Source organism: Aulonocara stuartgranti (assembly GCF_965226115.1).
Source record: "Aulonocara stuartgranti genome assembly, chromosome: 10".
NCBI classification, from domain to species: Eukaryota; Metazoa; Chordata; class Actinopteri; order Cichliformes; family Cichlidae; genus Aulonocara; species Aulonocara stuartgranti.
In genome coordinates, this window is record NC_138946.1 from 26660911 (window position 1) to 26682880 (window position 21970).

Sequence of the window (21970 nt, forward strand, 5' to 3'; positions counted from 1 at the left end):
AGGTGTGCTGCAGCGGTCAGTGGAAGAATCCGCGAGTTTCTGTGAATTTCCCATTACGTCGTTGCGCAGTTTTCTTCCCACGCACAACGGACGCTAATGTTTTTGTCACTTTTTATGGAATCAAACTCAAAGTAAGGTCAGTACTAGAGCAGGGCGATATGGCCAAAAATATTTATCACGATATATATTTGAAAATTTGCGATAACGATATAACCGACGATATAATTGATGCGAGACAAAATACAACTCCACAACATTACTAGCGCAAAAAGACAACCTTCCATTTATTTTCACTTAAACAAGAAGCTGGTTTTTATGTACATTAAAGCTTTATAAAAATGTAACAGTGCAAATGCAAATTCCTTGCTGAAAGTTTAACCAAAAGGCATTTCCAGTAGAAATGGGCTGACATATCCTGAGCATAACCATGTATAATATCCACTGAAGTTAAAAAGAGGTGCTTTGCAACATTAAACTGCAGTGTGCAGTACGTATTTTTCGGACCATAAGGTGCACAGGATTATAAGGCACATTAAGCGAAACAAAGCAGTCAGATAAATCAAACTTTATTAAACTCATTCTTCTTGCTTCCTCCACTTCTGTACCATTGATTCATTAATGTTGAATTCTCTGGCAGCTGCTCTATTCCCATGTTGTTGCAGTATATTAATGACTAACCTCGTATTGTGGATGGATTATCTCAGTTGTTCTCCTGACTGAAGTTTGGTCCGTTTACAGTATCCTGCCATGCGATTGCATTTGTCTCTAACCATGAAGAACCTTCACGTTAACTTTTATAAGTGGAAAAGTGTTAGTGTTCGTCCTCCAGCTTCACTGTTTATGTTATGCTAACATAGCTGTGTCGCTAGCGATCACGTAGCACATCATTATATACGAGCTAGCCCAACTTCAGTAACCCTACAAACGTCACTGCTGTTTAGTTTCCTGTCTTCATTTATGTTGGAAGTGATAGCAGAGCTGTACGTTCGATTTTTTTCAGAAATCTCTCCGTCAGAACATGCTATATCATGCTTAGGTAACTAGCGAAACTAGCGAGCTAACTTCCGCTAGCTTCCTGCTAACTTCTAACTCCGTTAAATGTAATAACTTTTGTTTTCATGGATGCCTGGAAGTTAAACTTTATAGTTACACCTGGTAAAGCAGCAATGCTGATCGTTTTATTAAAGATGAAAGAATTTAGACAGTTTTTAACTCTAAGTGATGCTGCAGTGTTGTTTGACCTGAAGCATACGGAGTTTAGGACCCAGATTACTCCCAGATTTAAGAGCATCTTAGTCCGACAAATATGACAATAACAACGGCCGCTTGCATGTTCTGCAAAAAAATGTGCTTTGTTGGATATCTGACGGACAAACACCAAACCAGTTCCACATCACTGAAGTTGCACCATTTTTACAAACCAATTCTGGTTCATCTGTTTCACTCAACAATCGGCCATGTGCGTATGAAAACAAAGGCACTGCGCATGCGCGTTTTACTCCCATTCTATCGCGATATTTCATTTTCCTATCGTTGCCTAACATTATACCGGTATTACCGTGAACGGTATAATATGGCCCAGCCCTAGTCAGTACTTCCACGCTTTAAACGCTGCACGCTCATCCTCTCTCCTGCACTCGATATATGATCCATTGTTGATCTGCACACAGCTGTTGTCACGAACGTCGCACTCGCTTACGTCATTGTCATGAGACATTCTCGCAAAAAAAATAAAAATAAATAAATAAAATTAAATAAAATTAAAAAAAATCACGGTTTTAGTAACGCAGTATTCCTACGGGAAAGTAACGGTAATCTAATTACCGTTTTTGCAATAGTAATCCCTTACTTTACTCGTTACTTGAAAAAAGTAATCAGATTACAGTAACGCGTTACAAGTAACACGTTACTGCCCATCTCTGGTCCCAACACTGAATTTGATATACAACTATCACTGAAACAGCAAACTTTGTGGGGGGAAAAACCTCAACACTTCTCATTCTCTAAATGTTTGGCCACAGCTGTATATTACACTATAAGTGCTTGTTCACTCTTGTCAGTAATTACATTTCTAAGTTCTCTTTGTGCAGTTACAGGTAAACAATATCCAATATTTTATCTAAATGACTGCTTTGTCTTTGAAAAGGTGATGGTCCAGTTCTACTCTAAGTACTTCCTTACGGTGGCTCACAGGACAAGAACTCAAGTTGAGCAATTCAGAATCAATCTGAGCAATTCAAATTCAACTTATTCAAATTCAGTTTTTGATAGCACAGAGTTCTGCCCATACAATAGCCCATGTTCAAAAAAAAAGAAAAAAAACCCCAAACAAACCTCAAAAACATTTAAATAAAAAACCACAATGGTGGAGAGGGAGACGAAGAGTAACTGGCTTCTTTTTTCCCCACTCTAACCGTGTTCACAGGCCGTTCCAGTGTTCATCTGTCTTATACACTCGATCAAACAACAAATATAAAGTTATACAAGTTAGAAATCAAAGTGTGTCTTCCAGCGAACATTAAAAAAATAAAAATGGAATTTAGCGCATCTCAAATAAATAAATAAATAAATGAATAAATAATTCAAAAAGTAGCTATATTAATACTGAAAAAAAAGTAATGCTTGTGAGAAACAAAAGGTTATAAAGACGAGAGGCACACTGCATATCTACACAAACCACACACTCATCTGTGGTGGAGCATCTTGAACCCCCCCCTTTTTTTTTTCTCTTTATATACACATCATTTTCGTCGCTGCATGTCTCCTCGGGTTAGTGCAGATAGTTACTTTAACACAACACTATGTGTCTAATTAGAGCACATGTTAAATGGTTTCAAACCAGACTTCTATTGGTTTAAAGGTCTATCCTATGAAAAAGGTCATTCAATCATGTTAGATAATCACGCTGAAGTTCAGTGCAATAAGAACAACATCCCTTTATCCATTACATCCCCATCACTCAGTTTGTTTTTATTAAAATTCTGACTGGAATCATTAATGTGGACAACCTAATTGTGCTGCTATATGATAAATATGCTTCTACAAAGCCTGGGAGATTTAAAAAAGAAAAAGAAAAAAAAAAGACAAAAAACAAAAGTCTACTAGTGAATTGCCAGAGTGTGATGAGCCCCTAAACCAGAGGCTTCCTGTGTGATAAACAGGATGTGGTGACAGGGAGCACTCCTGTACTCTCAACATTTTGAGCCACTTTGCCAGGAAATCTCACAGAACACCATCGCAGTCCTATCGGTGTCTGTGTCACATGGGGAAACCCAGACTGCACGCATGCATAGTTGGTCATTGTCAGTGTGGTTTATCCACATCACACCCACTCAGAACCAAATTTTTTCTTACTAAGAACATAACTCAGACAGGAGTGGATTACTACTTTTATTGACTGTTTGTGGAGGTTCTCAGTCATCCAGGTCATCGTAGTCTAAGGAGGTTGGAAAGAAAAGCGTCTGGCTCACAGTGGACGTAAATGGCTTCTTTCACTCCTCTTTCAAACCATCTGTCCTCTCTGTCCAAAATGTGAACGTTGGCATCCTCGAAAGAGTGTCCTTTGTCCTTTAGATGCAGATGAACTGCTGAGTCTTGTCCTGTGGAGGTGGCTCTTCTATGTTGTGCCATGCGCTTGTGAAGTGGCTGTTTGGTCTCTCCGATGTAGAGGTCTGGACATTCCTCGCTGCACTGTACAGCATACACCACATTGTTAAGTTTGTGTTTAGGAGTTCTGTCTTTTGGGTGAACCAGTTTCTGTCTAAGTGTGTTGCTGGGTCTGAAGTACACCGGGATGTCGTGCTTGGAGAAGAGCCTCCTGAGTTTCTCTGATACACCGGCTACATAGGAGATGAAAATGTTGTTGCATCTGTCTTTCTTATCCTCCCTCGCTGGTGTCTGATCTTCTTTTCTGTGCATCTTTGCTGACTTTATAAACGCCCAATTAGGATAACCGTATGTTTTAAGTGCTTCCTTTATGTGTGTGTGTTCCTTCTTTTTCCCTTCTGGCTTAGAGGGAATATTATCTGCCCGGTGGTGTAGGGTCCTAATTACCCCAAGTTTGTGTTCCAGAGGGTGATGGGAGTCAAAGAGGAGGTACTGCGCAGTCCAGGAAAGGCAAACAGTTGTCCTTTACGCTGTGCACACTGAAGAGAATGACAACCTCAACATTCAAGTTTACCAGAAGCCCACACACGGACCAGTACCTCCTCTTTGACTCCAAGATGAAATCCAAGATGCCCTCAGTATTTGATAGGTGGATGAAAGAAATCAGAAGTACAGTACAAGCGTAGTGTGTAGTCATCAGAAGTTTAGTACAACTAAAGAAAATCAAATACATGCATGGAAAGACTGTTTGTGTGTGTTTGAGTGATTTTTCTTTTCTGGTGTACTTTTATACTAGTTGAACATTTTGATAATCAGATAATCAAAGAAAGAAAGAAAATAATACTTACGCAATCAGCAGGTCATTGGGAACTGCAAGAAGAAGAAAAAGTGAAGGTGTAAACAATTTATCAGCTGCTGCAGGGCTTGTAAGATAACACTTGGCTATTGTGTTGATGTTGAGGTAAAGATGAACTATGTAGGCAAACAGAACGTTTACTTTGTGTTTACACTTTTTTAACTTGCCTCCTTCTTCATTAGCCAGTGGAAAACTCTTCCCAGCAATTGAATGTGTGGAAGTCATTAAACTGCAAAAATACCTCATTATGCTTTATTATAGAGCTGGGCGATAGAACGATAACGATATGTATCGCGATATAACTTTTACTCGATAGAGAAATTAAGCTATCGCGATAGACCTCGCCGCTCTTGTCCTCAAAAAAAAAAAAAAAAAAAAAAAAGGTCAGCCAATCCAAATTAAGTAGCACAGAGCCGAACCAATCGCAGCCGCAGCGTCACGTTGCGTGACTTGTTACGTACAGCACAAGTGCCAAGCCGCACGTGTGTTTGTTTGGGAAGCAGCCAGCGGGTAATGGAGCCAGCGCGTAATGGAGGAAATGAGTGTGCCGACTAGAAAAATCAACCGAGCGTGACCGAAGAGAAAACAGATGATGGTTCCAATGCCGGAGAGATTGTCAAACGGAAGAGCCATAGAAGTTCCGTAGTGTGAAGGTATTTCGGCTATTTCAAGTCTGACAAAAATAGAGTAGCGTGCACTGTAAATTGTGCCGAAAGCAAGTCTGGAAATACAATAAACTGGTGCATGCGTCACACTGCGCCACGTTATTGTTTCGGTGAAATGAATTTCTACAATACTGTTACTGTTAATTCTACTCTCTGCAGTGTTTAAATGCTTACATATACACACAGTTACTGTCCCTCCACACTTACGACTCGGTTCTGCTTCTATGCCCCAGCTTTGTTTACTTTTTCCCACCGAGGCTTCTAGACTTCTGATTGGCCAACATTTAGGCACGGTTAGGAATCTAGCGCCACCTGCTGCTTTGGCATGTTCATAGCAGCGTTTTCCTTCATTTCTGCCTTTATGTGTGGACGGGATTATTTTTTAAAACGAAAATGGAAAATCTCCGTTTTCAAAAATACCCGTGTACGTGTGGACGTAGCCTCAGTCTCTGACTGGAAGCGCTAATTCGTCATTCGGCTTTTGTCAGACTAAAGTAACTGTTAAAACTGTTTGAAAAGCTAAGCTATACAACAAGGAGAGATTGAGAATTTCCTTTTAGTTCTCAGTTTATTTGATATTGACAAAAGTTAGTCAGTTTTGTCTGTTCTTCTGTAAAACAAACTAAGATTTATTTTTAGAATTAATATTTTGTTTCTAAGTGGAATTGACAATTTAGTCTGTTTCGTTTGTCCTATTTTGAAACTTAAACGCTTTAGCGGCTGCCTTTTGTGTAGTTTGCAATATTTGCCTTTATTTATCTGAAAAAGTCTCATGTTCCTTAAGTACATCTACCCTGTTGAACTTATTATGGGAAATAAATATTTAAATAAAAACAAGCTGCTGATTATTTCACATTTTACTTGTGAGCAACGGCACATTTAAATCTTACAAATATAGTTATTTGGCTTATATCGTGATAGATATCGTTATCGCCTGAAATGAAAAAAACATATCGTGATATGAAAAAATCTCATATCGCCCAGCTCTACTTTATTATAATCACTGTTTTACAGTTCATTTTATCTGTCAGACTATTTGTTATGATGGTGAAAAAAAAAAATTCAGGCGCACTCCACCACCATACTTTTGTATTCTATCACATATTTCTAAACTGGGATAGCTCTGGCACTTGAAGTCCAATAAAAACTTTAGCACACCCTTACTGCTTCCACAGGAATTAAGAAGATAAGAAGCAGTCAGGTTTTGCTAATCAAATGCATGTAAATAACTGATGATCAGCAAGAGTGAAGACCACTTCTCACTCCAACACTCCAACTTGCTAGTATGGCGCATTAAGGTATGTGTTAACACCCCAGGAGTGGACGACCCAGAAAATTCCCTCTGAAGTCAAAACATACAAAGCTCAAAAAACCTAAAAACTCTAAGAATTACCGCTCAGACTCTCCTTTGTTAAATGTTGAGCTCATTAAAGTTATTGTAGAAATCTGAAACAAAGTGAGGTGCACATAACCAGGCTGTTGTTACCTTTGCAAAGGGGTACAGGCAAACAGTACTGATAGCCTGACAGCAGTCTGCATGCTTTTTTATAAAAATCGACTCTAAGCACTGAATATGTTATTTTGAGTTTATTCCCAGAGTGGCCTCTTCATTTCAGGTTAGTTTTTACAGTTTGAAAATGTTCAGATTTAGTCTTTTTTACTATTATTGCATGGAGAGCAATCATTTTTAGGATCTTAGGAGAAATCAGAATAGGTATTAAAATAAAAAAACAACTTTACTGAAAGCAGCTGTTTTTCACATCTAGTTTGACTTTTTAGTTTCATTTTATTTAACTATAAAACCTTGATCTGTGTTTGGGGTGTTTATTTCCCATCCGCCTTGAAAAGTAGGTCATTTACAGTGGCTTGCAAAAGTATTCGGCCCCCTTGAACTTTCCACATTTTGTCACATTACAGCCACAAACATGAATCAATTTTATTGGAATTTCACGTGGAAGACCAATACAAAGTGGTGTACATGTGAGAAGTGGAACGAAAATCATACATAATTCCAAACATTTTTTACAAGTGAATAACTGCAAAGTGGGGTGTGTGTAATTATTCAGCCCCCTGAGTCAATACTTTGTAGAACCACCTTTTTCTGCAATTACAGCTGCCAGTCTTTTAGGGTCTGTCTCTACCAGCTTTGCACATCTAGAGACTGAAATTCTTGCCCATTCTTCTTTGCAAAACAGCTCCACAACTGCCCTGTGACGGCCTCAAAGGTTGTCTAAGAGAATATTGGGAGCAACAACACCATGAAGTCCAAAGAACACACCAGACAGGTCAGGGATAAAGCTATTGAGAAATTTTAAGCAGGCTTAGGCCTGCTTAAAAGGCCTAAGCCTGCTTAGGCCGCGTATTGAGGCTTGCTTCGTTTATGGGAGGAGCTGAAAATGATGACGTCCGAAGCCTCGCTGCCCGGCTGTACCACGTGACTGGTTCATGAAGTGGTTTGAACTTTGCCGCGAGCTATGACAGCGATATTAACCCCTCAGACTTCATTCAAAATGTGGGTGTTTGATGGAGAGTTGTGGTTAGTGAGAGTTTGGAGACAGTTTGGAGGTTTATGAGAGTGAGGAGAGAAAGTCAGGAGAGAATGGATTTCCCAAGCCTTGAACATCCCATGGAGCACTGTTCAAGCGATCATTCAGAAATGGAAGGAGTATGGCACAACTGTAAACCTACCAAGACAAGGCCGTCCACCTAAACTCACAGGCCGAACAAGGAGAGCGCTGATCAGAAATGCAGCCAAGAGGCCCATGGTGACTCTGGATGAGCTGCAGAGATCTACAGCTCAGGTTGGGGGAATCTGTCCATAGGACAACTATTAGTCGTGCACTGCACAAAGTTGGCCTTTATGGAAGAGTGGCAAGAAGAAAGCCATTATTAACAGAAAACCATAAGTCCCGTTTGCAGTTTGTCACAAGCCATGTGGAAAACACAGCAAACATGTGGAAGAAGCTGCTCTGGTCAGATGAGACCAAAATGGAACTTTTTGGCCAAAATGCAAAACGCTATGTGTGGCGGAAAACTAACACTGCAGATCACCCTGAACACACCATCCCCACTGTCAAAGATGGTGGTGGCAGCATCATGCTCTGGGGGTGCTTCTCTTCAGCAGGGACAGGGAAGCTGGTCAGAGTTGATGGGAAGATGGATGGAGCCAAACACAGGGAAATCTTGGAAGAAAACCTCGTGGAGTCTGCAAAAGACTTGAGACTGGGGCGGAGGTTCACCTTCCAGCATGACAACGACCCTAAACATAAAGCCAGGGCAACAATGGAATGGTTTAAAACAAAACATATCCATGTGTTAGAATGGCCCAGTCAAAGTCCAGATCTAAATCCAATCGAGAATCTGTGGCAAGATCTGAAAACTGCTGTTCTCAAACACTGTCCATGTAATCTGACTGAGCTGGAGCTGTTTTGCAAAGAAGAATGGGCAAGGATTTCAGTCTGTAGATGTGCAAAGCTGGTAGAGACATACCCTAAAAGACTGGCAGCTAGTGATGTGACGTTCTGTATCGAGGCTTCAAAGCTTGTGCCGAGTAATTTTGGGGGAGTTTCCGCGATGCGCGTATTGAGGCTTGCTTCATTTATGGGAGGAGCTGAAAATGATGACGTCCGAAGCCTCGCTGCCCGGCTGTACCACGTGACTGGTTCATGAAGTGGTTCGAACTTTGCCGCGAGCTATGACAGATATAAACCCCTCAGACTTCATTCAAAATGTGGGTGTTTGATGGAGAGTTGCGGTTAGTGAGAGTTTGGAGACAGTTGGGAGGTTTATGAGAGTGAGGAGAGAAAGTCAGGAGAGAATGGATTTCCCAAGCCTTGAACATCCCACGGAGCACTGTTCAAGCGATCATTCAGAAATGGAAGGAGTATGGCACAACTGTAAACCTACCAAGACAAGGCCGTCCACCTAAACTCACAGGCCGAACAAGGAGAGCGCAGATCAGAAATGCAGCCAAGAGGCCCATGGTGACTCTGGAAGAGCTGCAGAGATCTACAGCTCAGGTTGGGGGAATCTGTCCATAGGACAACTATTAGTCGTGCACTGCACAAAGTTAGCCTTTATGGAAGAGTGGCAAGAAGAAAGCCATTATTAACAGAAAACCATAAGAAGTCCCGTTTGCAGTTTGCAGTATCAAATGTTGCTGACCGGGCCTGTAAAAATGAGTTTTGGGCTCAACTACTTTCTTTCTGAGACCTTCAGAGGTTGAAATTAATCCAACACCCAAACAACACATTAGATCACAGCTCGATAAACTTACTGACAACAGACAGCAAACTATATGTTTAAAGTTCAATTTCCCCAAATCATAATTACACAAATGTGCACATAGGCTGTATACTATCACATGTGTGTGGTATTGCAGCAGAGTAGCAGCACGTTACTCTTGTGCCTTCCCTCCAGCCTCAGTCCACCTTGCTATGCTTCTCATCAGCAGTGTTGTTGCTGTTGAGGGACAACACTGCTCTGTGCCCTCTAAAAGCACTTTAAACTGATGTCCAGGTTGTGTCATCTTGCTCATTTTCTTCCTCTGGCAGGAGCTTGATACTTGTTTGTGGTCAGGGGACATGGCTAATAGGCTGTAGCTTGGATAGATTAGCACATGTCAGGGCTGCCATGTGGAGCTCTTTGTCCATTTTCTTCTCTTTCTCCTTCAGCTGTCATTATCATCCCAATCATAATGTGTATACATGTCTCACAATGGAAAATAAGAGAATTTAACAAAAAAAAAAAATTTCCCCAGTTATGAGTCATGATTTCTTTAATCTGAGCTTCTGATTAAGGTAAAAAGACTAGTAGGGACTGTCCATTGGCACATTTGATGGGCAGCTGAAGGGTGTTGTAGCAAGTTGCTACCCGTTGTGGCGAAAACTGTGACGTGGAGCTTTCTGATGAGCCTGCTTGTTGATATGAAACCTGCAGATGTGGGCTGTGGTCAGTAATGAATCACTGGAACAGTCTTCTGGTGCCATGCATGGTGGCAGTGTAGGTAGAAGTTGAGTTGGTGGAGCCACTGAAAGGGCACAGTCGAGGTCATGGTCCACTCTAGTCCTCTTCATCTGTCAACAATCTGAGCTCGAGGGTGGAAATGCATTTTTCCAGGATGATCCGTCACTGTTCATTTTGGACCTCAGATCCAATGAGCCATGGACTCACACTTCTGAAATTTGAAATAAACTGTGGTGCATACAACCAGGTGTTTTATTTACTTTTGCAAAAGGCATCAAACAAATATACAGACAGCCCGACAGAGGTGTGGATGGTTTGGACTAGGGCTGAACGATTATGGAAAATAATTTAATTGCGATTTTTTGCCCCAATATTGCGATTGCGATGCGATATGCGATTATTTTTTAAGGTATTTGTCTTCTGTATTATTAAACAAAGACAAGCAATACATCATATAGTATGGCCAATACTATATTACATTAATTTTAAACTGTTCTTTCCTGGAAGACAGACCTCTGTTATGATGACATGAGGTGATGCATGAATTGATGACTGACATTTTTATTTAACTTCTTCAATCACAACAGTATATTTGAACATACACAATAGTTTATTTTTAGCTTACAAACATCTGAGCATAAAGTGCTGACAAGGAACCCTGGTGTAAACATTAAAATGAAAGTCAGTACAATGTGCAGATTGCAGAAATATACATTAAAAAAAATCAGTGGCTTTACCACACTCAGTTTTTCGACATCTGTGAACTACTAGACAGTCATTCAATTAAAAAATAATATTAAATAAATAAAACTAATAAATAAAAAATACACACATCTTACTGATCTCTGCAGTCAGTAACATTACACATAAAGTGCAAACATAATAGCAATTGTATAAACACACACACAAACACGCCTTTAAAATTTAAAGGCGTGAAATTGGACGGTCTAGCCTTCTGATTAGCTAATCAGAACTAGCCTTCTGATTAGCTAATCAGAAGGCTAGTTCTGATTAGCGTCACCGCTGTCTCGGTGGAGTTTAATAAACTCGGCCGTCTGCTTCTTGCTATCTAAAATATAACCAGACACTGGTGTAAATTCTCGACTGTCTCATACTTCTGTTTAATAAGTTTTCTGTTTGACGTTTAGTCAGCTGTGTGAAAACCAAGGAGGAACCCACCCGGGGGATTAATAAAGTTTTATTTTATCTAATCTAATAACTTTAATCTCAGCCAAACCGATTTACTCACGAACAAACAAAACACTGAAAAAAGCCCAACAATAACATTTTTAGGTTGTCTAAGTGACTTATATATTACGTTTAACCCGAGCAGCGAAACTCCGCGGTGATCTGAAAATGATGTGCCGGGAGTTGTGCCGTTCTCGGCCGCATCAGTAACCCTCGAGCTCCCGGCTAGCTGTCGAGCTGGTGGGTAGCAGACGCCTCTGAAAACGTCGAAGCACTTTTGCAAATATGGGATATCTTGATAAACCGAGCAGATATTTGATGTTTACACAACTACTTTCTCGCCTGAAAATATGTTAAAAGTTTATTTTGTGACCCAGAAAGATTAGTATGAGTAATTTTAAAACTTAGTAGCGGCCGCCATTGCTGGAAACTGGAGTTTGGCTGGGCCGCGCTATGAATTCTGGGATATGGTAGTAATTTGGACAGCCTTCGGCGCGTCGCTGTGACGTAATCGGTCTACAAATGCGGCCTCAGGAGGATGCAGCCCATGAATTGTATAATATAATCGCAGTATAATCGCAGCCTTTGCGGTTAGAAAATTGCACTTGATCATGTCGCGATATTATCGCAAATGCGATATATCGTTCAGCCCTAGTTTGGACAAAGAGGGACTCTAAGCCTAAAATATTTATAGAGAAATGCTATCGCACATCTACATGTGGTATATGTGAAAGATTGCATGGAGACTGTCTCCATATTCTGACGCTGTTTCAAATAATTTCCATTACACAGTACAATTAGGAATAACAAAGCATGACAAACAGCCCATATCAGCTGTTAAGCACGGTGGTGGAGGGGTGGAGATTTGGGCTTGTTCTGCAGCCACAAAACCTGAACACCTTGCAGTTACTGAATCTACCCTGAACTCCTCTTTAGGGCTGCCACAAACGATTATTTTGATAGTCAACTAGTCACCGATTATTTTTGCGATTTGTCGACTAATCAGATCGTGCATCCATTGGATGTAAAACGTACAGCTTATTGCACCAGCATGCATCTGCTCTTATATAACTATCATTAGCTTACAACTTTAAGTGTTTAATGTATGTGCTAACTAAAAATAAAGACAAGATGATAGTTTATTAAGTTTTAATGAAATCTGCAGATTGTTTCGGTGGAGTTTAATAAACTCAGCAGTCTGCTCCTTGCTATCTAAAATATAACAGGACTCCGGAGTATATTCTCGAGCATCTCACACTAGAGCAGGGCGATATGGTCAAAAATATTTATCACGATATATATTTGAAAATTTGCGATAACTACCGTAATTGTCGGGCTATAAGCCGCTACTTTTTGCACAAGCTTTGAACCCTGCGGCTTTTAGTCAGGTGCGGCTTTTCTATGGATTGTCCATGATTTTTGTCATATCGTAAGACGATTTGTTTTGTTTGTTCCGCTGTTGTACGGCACTACGTTGCCTGGCGGAAGGGCATGTGATCAGACACACAGTATCGGGGTTCAAGAGTGGTATGTTGGTCACATGTCCATCCGCCAGGCAACATAGTGCCGTACAAGTAGCGCGAAAAACAAACTTCAAAGTAGCGCTACACGTTCAGCCGGAGGCGTGGATGACAAGCGGCAATAAACTTGCGAAAAGCAAGTTATGCTCAACTCCACCGGTGGAATCTGACAGCGTGGAAAAGTGTGAAAACATCCACGATCACCAACGGATTTCGAAGGGCTGGACTGCTGCATGATGGAGAGGAGGACACCGCCACGGCCCTTCTGAGGGTGTTCGACTCTGACACTGACAACGAGGATTTGTTTGGTTTTGAAAGTGACAACAAAGGAAAGAAGCTGAGAGTGGATGACGAAGCCATCCTGAGCCTGTTCGTTTCCGACACTGGAGAAGAGGACTTTGGTGGTTTTAGTGCGCAGGAAGATGGTGGTGAATGACTGACTTTTCTTCTTGTTAAAGCCGTGTCACTGCACCTGAGCCTAAAAGGTAGTCCGAATCTATTTTTCTGGTGTGCTGTAGGTTATTGTTATGTACTACATTTGTTACTCATTTATGAAGCACAGTACATGTTTCGTACTTGTAATTACCGCTACTTGTACACATACCAAAAAAGTTGTGCAAATATGTACCCATAACTTGTTTTTCAAAATATTAATAAAAGGGGTGTGTCTCCAAACAGCCATCTCTTTCCTGACAATTCCCTTTGTGCATATTCTCTTACATATGATAAGTCAACATTGAAACACCTGCGGCTTTTAGTCAGGTGCGGCTAATGTATGTACAAAACAGGATTTTCCCCTGATTTTAGCTTGTGCGGCTAATATTCAGGTGCGCTTTGTAGTCCGGGAAATACGGTATATAACTGACAATAATTGATGCGAGACAAAATACAACTCCACAACTTTACTAGCGCAAAAACCCCCCATCCATTTATTTTCACTTAAACAAGCAGCTGTTTTTTTATGTGCATTAAAGCGATATAAAAATTTAACAGTGCAAAAGCAAATTCCTTGCTGAAAGTTTAACCAAAAGGCATTTCCAGTAGAAATTGGCTGACATATCCTCACCATAACCATGTATAATATCCACTGAAGTTAAAAACTGGTGCTTTGCAGCATTAAACTGCAGTGTGCCAAATAAAAAAGTCAAATACGTATTTTTCGGACCATAAGGTGCATGGGATTATAAGACACATTAAGCAAAACAAAGCAGTCAGATAAATCAAACTATTCAACTGATTCTTCTTGCTTCCTCCACTTCTGTACCATTGATTCATTAAATTAGTTGTCGACGATTTTGATAGTCGACGTAATCGTGACTAGTTGACTAATCGTGGCAGCCATACTCCTCTTTATACCAAAGTGTTCTAGAGTCAAATGTGCGGCCATTTGTCAGACAGCTAAAGTTTGGCCCAAACTGCATGATATAACACAACAATCACCCAACAGAAAGACTGAAGAAGAAAAGAATCAATGTGCTGACCCATCAAAGCCCCCCAAAAATCAACCTGATTGAAATAAGAAGTGAGACTACTAGAGCTGTACTTAAAGAAATGTATGCAAACCACAATAAAGTGAAGCACTGTTGTGACAAAAAGTACAAAAATATTCCTCCACATCAATGTGAGAGACTAATAGTGTCATAGAGAAAATTATTACTTCAAGTCATTCCTGCTATAGATGGTTTTCCAAGCTATCAAATCAAGGGTTGTAATTTTTTGCACTTAGAGCATTATCTGTGTTATGTTTTCTGGCTATGTTTTCTCCTGGAATAGAAAGATGAGCATGGAGGCAAGCTGTTGCCCATGTGGCTATCTGTTCAAATGTAATGAACCTTAATGCAGGTAAAATGAAACAACTGTTGAGATGGCCTTGGGCAAGGCACTGCCTCAGATGGGCTTTGTGTCAACCTTCTAACTTGCATGGGCATGCCTTTAATAAAAAATAAACACACCAATGCTTAAAATAGGAGTTCATGGTTCAGTTTGGCCATTTATTTGGCTAAAGTACAACCCATAGTTACTAAATAATGTAATATAGTTTATGGAGGCCACCACATATTTCAAATATAACAAGGGTTTCAACAGACAAAAACATGGCTGTGCCATGGGCTCCCTGGTGTCACCTATTGTAGCCAACCTTTACATGGAGGAAGTGGAAAGGAAGGCTCTTGGCTCTTTCAAAGGAAGAGTACCCAGCCACTGGTACAGATATGCAGACGACACCTGGGTCAAAATCAAGAAGTGGAATCCTTCACTGCTCACATTAACGCTGTGGATAAAAATACCAAGTTTACCAGGGAAGACACAAAGGATAACCGTTTGCCTTTCCTGGACTGTGCCATGCGCATTGAAGAGAATGGAAACCTCAACACTGAAGTTTACCAGAAGCCCACACACACACGGACCAGTACCTCCTCTTTGACTCCCACCACCCTCTGGAACACAAACTTGGAGTAATCAGGACCCTACATTATCGGGCAGATAATGTTCCCTCTAAGCCTGGAGGGATAAAGAAGGAACACACACATGTAAAGGAAGCTCTCAAAACATGCGGTTATCCTAATTGGGCTTTCATCAAGTCAGCAAAGATGCACAGGAAAGAAGATCAGACACCAGCTAGGGAGGATAAGAAAGACAAACGCAATAACATTGTCATCCCCTATGAAGCTGGTGTATCGGGAAAAACTCAGGAGAGTCTTCTCCAAGCCCGACATCTCAGTTTACTTCAGACCCAGCAACACACTTAGACAGAAACTGGTTCATCCCAAAGACAAAAATCCTAAACACAAACTTAATAATGTAGTGTATGCTGTACAGTGCAGCGAGGAATGTCCAGACCGCGGCATTGGAGAGACCAAACAGCCACTTCATAAACGCATGGCACAGAAGAGCCACCTCCACGGGACAAGACTTGGCGGTCCATCTGCATCTAAAGGACATCGAGGATGCAAATGTTCACATTTTGGACAGAGAAAACAGATGTTGTGAAAGAGGAGTAAAAGAAGCCATTTATTTCCACCGTGAGCGACCATCTTTGAACAGAGGTGGTGGTTTACGACACCAACTGTCTGTCATCTATAATCCAGTTTTGAGATACCTTCCCAGACGCCTTAATGCCCACTCACATCCTGGGCCATCTGACCTCAGGAAATCACATGATAGGGTGGGGCCAGGTTTCACAATGAGCTCACCCGAAACCTTGGCTGATTGTGACCTACACCCATTTTCACACCATGGCTCATGTGATTAGGTAGAGGATCATTAGGGGGTCCATTGTCCCTCGTGGGGGGATACTCCTACATGGCTTAAATCTAGTACTCCACCATTTGACCCTAGAACTGAAGAAGCTTCTCTGATGAGAGGTGAACCGTCTTCAAGAAAATTAAAGACGTCTAGACACGTTTCTTTCCAAGCTCCTTAGACCATGTGAACAATATACACAAAACGTTGATACGGTTCACATATTGTTCATTTACAGCATATATGATAACATATATATGCTGTATATATTATAATTTCTATATAGCATCGTGGGCTAACAAAAACCAATATTACGTAAATTTCTCACAGTCTAATATACCTGTTTTGTTTAGTTAGAAATGGTAAGAAAGACAGATTTCTGTCAAATACGCAGACAAACAGACCATAATTCCATAGATGCTTGGGGTTTTTGGCTGATGGTCCATTTTGTGGTAGGAATAAAGTGTGTATTGCAACGCAGCTGCCTTTATCAAACTATGGTATGTCAAAAAGCTTCATGTAAATTTAAACCTGTAGCAATTTATCTATGGAGGGAAGCTTGGGGCTAAAGTTATGTGTGTGATAACAGCGCCTCCTACTGCCAAAATGTAAAAGTGCATCACTTTAAGTAGCAGGGCCATAATTATGAGGTTTCACAACTACTACATTGACATTGCTGTGAAGCACGGTAAAGTAAAGCTCGCTGCCAGCTGCGTTTCAGTTACTGGAAGTTAACTAGTCCTCACAGAAAAGGAGGAAATTATATGTGGAGTGCGCCTTGAATGAAAGTCGTGTCACATTCTGCTTTAACCAACAGTTAGCTAGCAATGCTAAATCTACGTTTAAATTAAACCGAAACATGTCCAGACTTTTGTCTTCGTCATATTCATCTTACTTTGAGAAGCCTCCTGGTATGTTTTCTGTATGTCTTGGAAAAGTTGTTCGGCCACTGCAGGTAAAAACGAGCGCATTTTCGCACCACTTATTACAGGATGTCTTTGACTGCTCCAGCCAATAAGGTTCCACGAAAATATTACAACTTCCCGTGTTACCCTGCTGTGGTTTTGCTTTCCTCCAAAATAAACTCCTACGTAGATCACATTTTTCTGTTTCGAGGAGATTATTTGGAAGAAAAGGCTGCTTTTGAGTTCGTTATATGAATATCTGCGATGTCACACAGGCATTTTCTTTCTTTCTTTTTAAATAGATTTTTTTAAACTCGGCCTATTAAAGGAAAATAAGTTCAACGCGTCCGCGTACATGAAACTTGAAACCCCTTTCCACTTCCTTTCTTCGTATGGGTTAAAACGCTCAAGTCATTTAGATATTCAATAAGAAAACAGTGTGCTATTGGCAGACGATATAAGATCGGCAAAGCTTTTTTCGATTGGACATTTAGCTCTGGTATAAGCAGTAAGTAGTCAAACAGACCCATTTCACACCAGACACAGTGAAACACACACACACAGATTTATTGTGCCTACCGTAGTGTTTAACGTGCTCTGTCACAATGGGTTGCAAAAAATCTGTAAACAAATCTCATTAGACAACCTACACTTTTTCTGGTAAGACAGGTCAAATAATCAGTGTGTGAATCACACATGAATAAAAAGAAGCCCTACTGCAAGAATGACCTGTTATACACTTCCACTGTGGCATCTCAGCTAAAGGTTTAAAACACACGGGGTCTATAACTGTCACCACAGGGACCTCCTTTAAGGCCATCAACTTTACTGAGTGCAATAATACACAGAAGCAGTCAGCCAATACATAACTTTTTCTACAGTCCATGTTAAGATGTGTAGATTAAAAGGTCAAACTGACAAGAGCTGATAAGAGAATGCTGCAGAATTATTAGGCAGCAGTAATTGAACAACATTTTTTTAACTGCACTACCAAAGTCTCAGGTGTGTTGGTGTCGGCTTTAATTACACATTTCATTTTTCAATTTGTAGGAATTCAATTAACATTTTTGCCTTCTCACCTTCAATTTAAGTCTGGGAATCCTTAATAGCTGATATATTTGTTGCATTTGCCCAACTTTTACCTACAAGGGATCACTGGCATTAATTTCCATTTCATACTGGATTACCTGACAAATAAATCATTGCAATATGCGTCAAAGAGTGCGTGTAACTGCCAGTGCACAACCAGAGAGAAGGGAAAAAAACCAAACAAACAAAAAACTGCACACGTCTCAAGGATCGGCACATTTTTCAGTGGTGAACTGATCCACTTTATTTGATTGGTCTGAACTCTTGTAATAGCCTACTGAGAGACATTGTGCGATACAAACATTGCATTTCAACATCATAGGTTACACGGGTTTTCAAGTCTCAATTCCAAAAAAAAAACAAAAAAACAAACAAAGAGCAAAAAAACCCAAAAACACCACTGTGTGTTTGATAGAGAGCTGAAAAGATGCTCCAATATTTTTTCGGCTTCATGTCGGATTTCTTTAAGATTCAAGTTTGTAAACTTTTTTTTCTTTTTGTCATTGCATTTGTAAACAAATAACACCCCATCTAAACGGGATGAATTAGCAAAGATGTTGAAGAAGAAAAAATGACAGAAAATAAAAATCTGAACATGTGCTACGACAATTTTAAATCAAAAAAATGAAAGAAAAAGCAACAACAAAGGAAATATCAAGTTTAGAGCAGAATCGGTTTGTTAACTGAGCAGAGTGAAAGCTGAAAAAGCCAAAATATTTTTTTTCCACATATCTAAAACAAAGTTTACTGTCGTGTATTATAGTTGACCTAGTATAATTCATATTCAAAGCTTTATGCCTGTTGTGTGACACAATGAAAGCAGAGATTAAGTGGTCATGGATTTGAATCTTCATGACATCAAATGCCTAAACATGTAATGGTACCATACAGTTCAAACTGCAATTGTGATGCAAGTGTGACACTAAACAAAAAGATTCCTGTACCAGCTACAAGGAAGAAAAAAAATCGGGGCAAATTTCTGTGAGTAGTAGGAAAAGTTAAAGCACATTTTAGTATACTCCAAGGCTGGAGGATGAATAAGTTACACAGCAGGTAGTATGCTTTTTGTTGTCAAATGCTACAAAGCAAAAAAAAAAAAAGAAAGAAAAAGAAAAGGAAAAAGTGCAACAATGGTGCAGACCATTTTTTAAGTTTGGTTAGTTTTGTCTTTGTGTGTAATAGAAAGACAATTTACAGAGTTCAGATTTTTGTCAGGACAGTATAATTAAAAAAAAGAGGGATTACAGAAACAAATACAAACATTAAACACAAACATATATCTCTGAGAAAATTAGTTAAAGCTGCCTTCTTTCTCAAGTCACAAGGCATGGCAAAAGCATTAAAAAAAACACAACTTCCTGACATTTTTTTTCTTTTTAAACCATGACGACATTGCAGAACAAATCATTCTGGACAGTTTGGAAACCGCAAAGAGACAGCTACATGTGACACATCACATAGCTCTTTTGGAGAAGAAGAAGGAAAAAACAAAAAAAAACATATTGGCTCACTTTCATTATTCAGTCGGGGTCCAGGAGTAGTCATAATGATATAATTTCTGGCGAAATTAAGCTTATATCAGACTTTTCGTCTCTCTGCTATGACACCAGTGTTCTCAACTTGTTTTGAAGACATTTCTCTGTCTAGGGTGAGCGGTTATCACTACCATCCAACGCTTACAATCCATGCATCATCTCCGCTGTGTGATAAAGACAGTTATCAGATACCAATGCTGTTTGAAATGTTAGTCTGTTCTCCTCTAATGTCCGCAACGTTCAGGCTCTGGTGGTGCTTGGTGGATGGTGCGCAGGGTGGCACAGTCTCTGTGCTCTGCTCATGGTCAAGTACAAACCACAGGTCCGGTCTCTCTCTCTCTCTTACCGTTGCAATGGTAAAAGTATTTGTTTGTGTGTGTGCTGGGTGACAGGGTTTGGAGGGGTGGGAGATGTTGGACTACACAAGACCAACTGTGTTATTAAAGAACGCACCCACACTCTTTCCATTTAAAGTGGATCAATTTAAAAGCGACATTAAAATAAGAAATAATCAAGTTAAGAAAAACACTGCAAAAGGTTACTCTATTTACATACAATGATCTTCTTAAAGACAAGGTATATCTTTACAGAAATCAAACAAAATTCAGAAATAGTTTCTTCTGTTGTCTTTTTTTTTTTTACATATTAAGTTCTTTATCTTTCCTGCATCTCATGTCATCACCTCAAGCTGAGTTTTGTTTGTTTTTTCCCCCACCACAACAGGCTGGACGAGTGCTTCTGGACCAAAAGCAAGCGACGTCCAGGAGAACCCTTCCTGTCACAGGCTGCTGCTCGTACTCTCAGCCAACAGCCAGGGGGCGCCATAGCACCAAAAATAAAAAGGACAACACCCCATCTACATGTTGCACTCCCCAGTGAGCGAGGTTAGTTCCAGGAGAGGGGCGTGAACAGACAAGCCAAAGAGCAGGCCTCTCTTCTGGTTAATAAAGCTGTAAGCAAGCGGGGCTCAGTCATCACTATCAGACAGGGTCTCGTATTGCTCCGACAGCAAAGACTGCCACTCTCGCCGCTGGCCAGGGGCTCCAGCTGGATTCTGCTGCAGCTGCTGCTGCTGGCTCTGTATGGAGGGTGACGCTATGGAAGTGGGTGGTGTGTTGCTCAGTATGCGCATAGTCAGCGGGTTGTATGGGAACTGGATGGGTCCTGTGGAAAAAGGAAAACAACACGAGTGGGCAAAATGTAGATGAAATGATGCCAGGGCCATATTTTAGGAAGCAGGTTCAACAAACTCCGAGTCAAACCATAAACCCTGAGCTGATGTCCGAGTTTCTGATTCAGGAAAGGCTGACCAGAGCTGGCGTTTTACATTTAACACTTTAGTTACATAAACTTTACATGTAATTTTGGTAGGATGACACATTTTAAATAAGAAATACAGATCATGTAAGGACAAAATAACCCACTAAGAATTTATCAGTTTTAAATCCGGCCATGCTAGTTAACTGAAACCCAAACATGGTCTACTGAGCTGCTTTGATCCGTTATGGAATTTATGACATGGATCCAGTTCTAGGAGACCTGATTAAGGTGATTTTCAGATTAAGGTGAGTTTAAGTTTGGATTTCACACAGTGTACTTCAAAATGTTGTTTCACATCATGTAATGTGTCTGTGAACAAATTTCAACATGAAATGTAGTCAGAACACAATTAGAGTGTCTGCAACTGCATTTAAAAAGTCACTTTAAAATACATTTAATGTTTCAGAAAAATTGCATGACACTCTTATAGCTGCATTTCTGTCCACACAGTTAGAAAAATTGAGACTACAGATTTTACATCTGAGATGTAATCTTGGTCTTTATCTTTATAATAGTGACGACTAAATAACTGTGAACGCAGTCGTGTTACATACAAAAAATAGCAAATAAACATGACTTTAGTTTCTACCAAAAACTCTACCAAAAATCTCTGCAAATGAAACTTTTCAATTGCACCTTTCACAGCAACTTTATGAATGAGGAAATGAAACTGAGTGTCAGTCAGCTGGTTTGGGCGCAGCAGGAAGCGAGGAGCCAGGGGAAGACTTTCAGAATTTGTTGAAGAACTCATTAACAATGAATTAACAATTAATTCATTATTCTGTTTTTTTCAGCATGCACAAGAACTAGTTCTCCACCTGCTGCAGGTTCTGCTTAGATGTCGAGAGCAGTAAAAGGTTGTCACCAACTGGTGTCCAAGACTGTGGAGTCTATAAAAAAAGACAGCCCACCACCTAGAGAAGCAGCTGAATGATACTGAGGGCTCTCACAATAACAAGCTAACTAACAATCTAGCTGGGAAGTAAACATCAGGAAGGAAAAGAAAAAATAAGGTTGCTGCTTAATAGGTTGAGCTTACTCTGGAATAGAATCATTTAAGATCTATGAGTAGAAAACAGTA

General features: G+C 40.2%; 2 protein-coding genes across 7 annotated transcripts in view; both read right to left on the bottom strand.

Moving 5' to 3' along the window:
- zswim7 (zinc finger, SWIM-type containing 7) overlaps positions 1-17071 on the bottom strand; it is a 35103-nt gene extending 18032 nt beyond the window's left edge. The window contains exons 1-2 of the mRNA XM_082549520.1: positions 16936-17071; positions 4455-4476 (exon numbers count right to left, since the gene is read on the bottom strand). Of these exons, the coding sequence (XP_082405646.1) occupies positions 4455-4476; positions 16936-17011 (98 nt within the window). The 5' untranslated portion in view covers positions 17012-17071. The remainder of the gene's footprint in view (positions 1-4454; positions 4477-16935) is intronic.
- Positions 17072-18249: 1178 nt separating this feature from the next.
- Positions 18250-21970, bottom strand: part of ncor1 (nuclear receptor corepressor 1) — a 62145-nt gene continuing 58424 nt past the window's right edge. For all 6 annotated transcript variants that reach the window (XM_082549515.1, XM_082549512.1, XM_082549514.1 and 3 more), the window contains one exon: positions 18250-20733. In XM_082549515.1, coding sequence (XP_082405641.1) covers positions 20537-20733 — 197 coding nt within the window. In that variant the 3' untranslated portion in view covers positions 18250-20536. The remainder of the gene's footprint in view (positions 20734-21970) is intronic.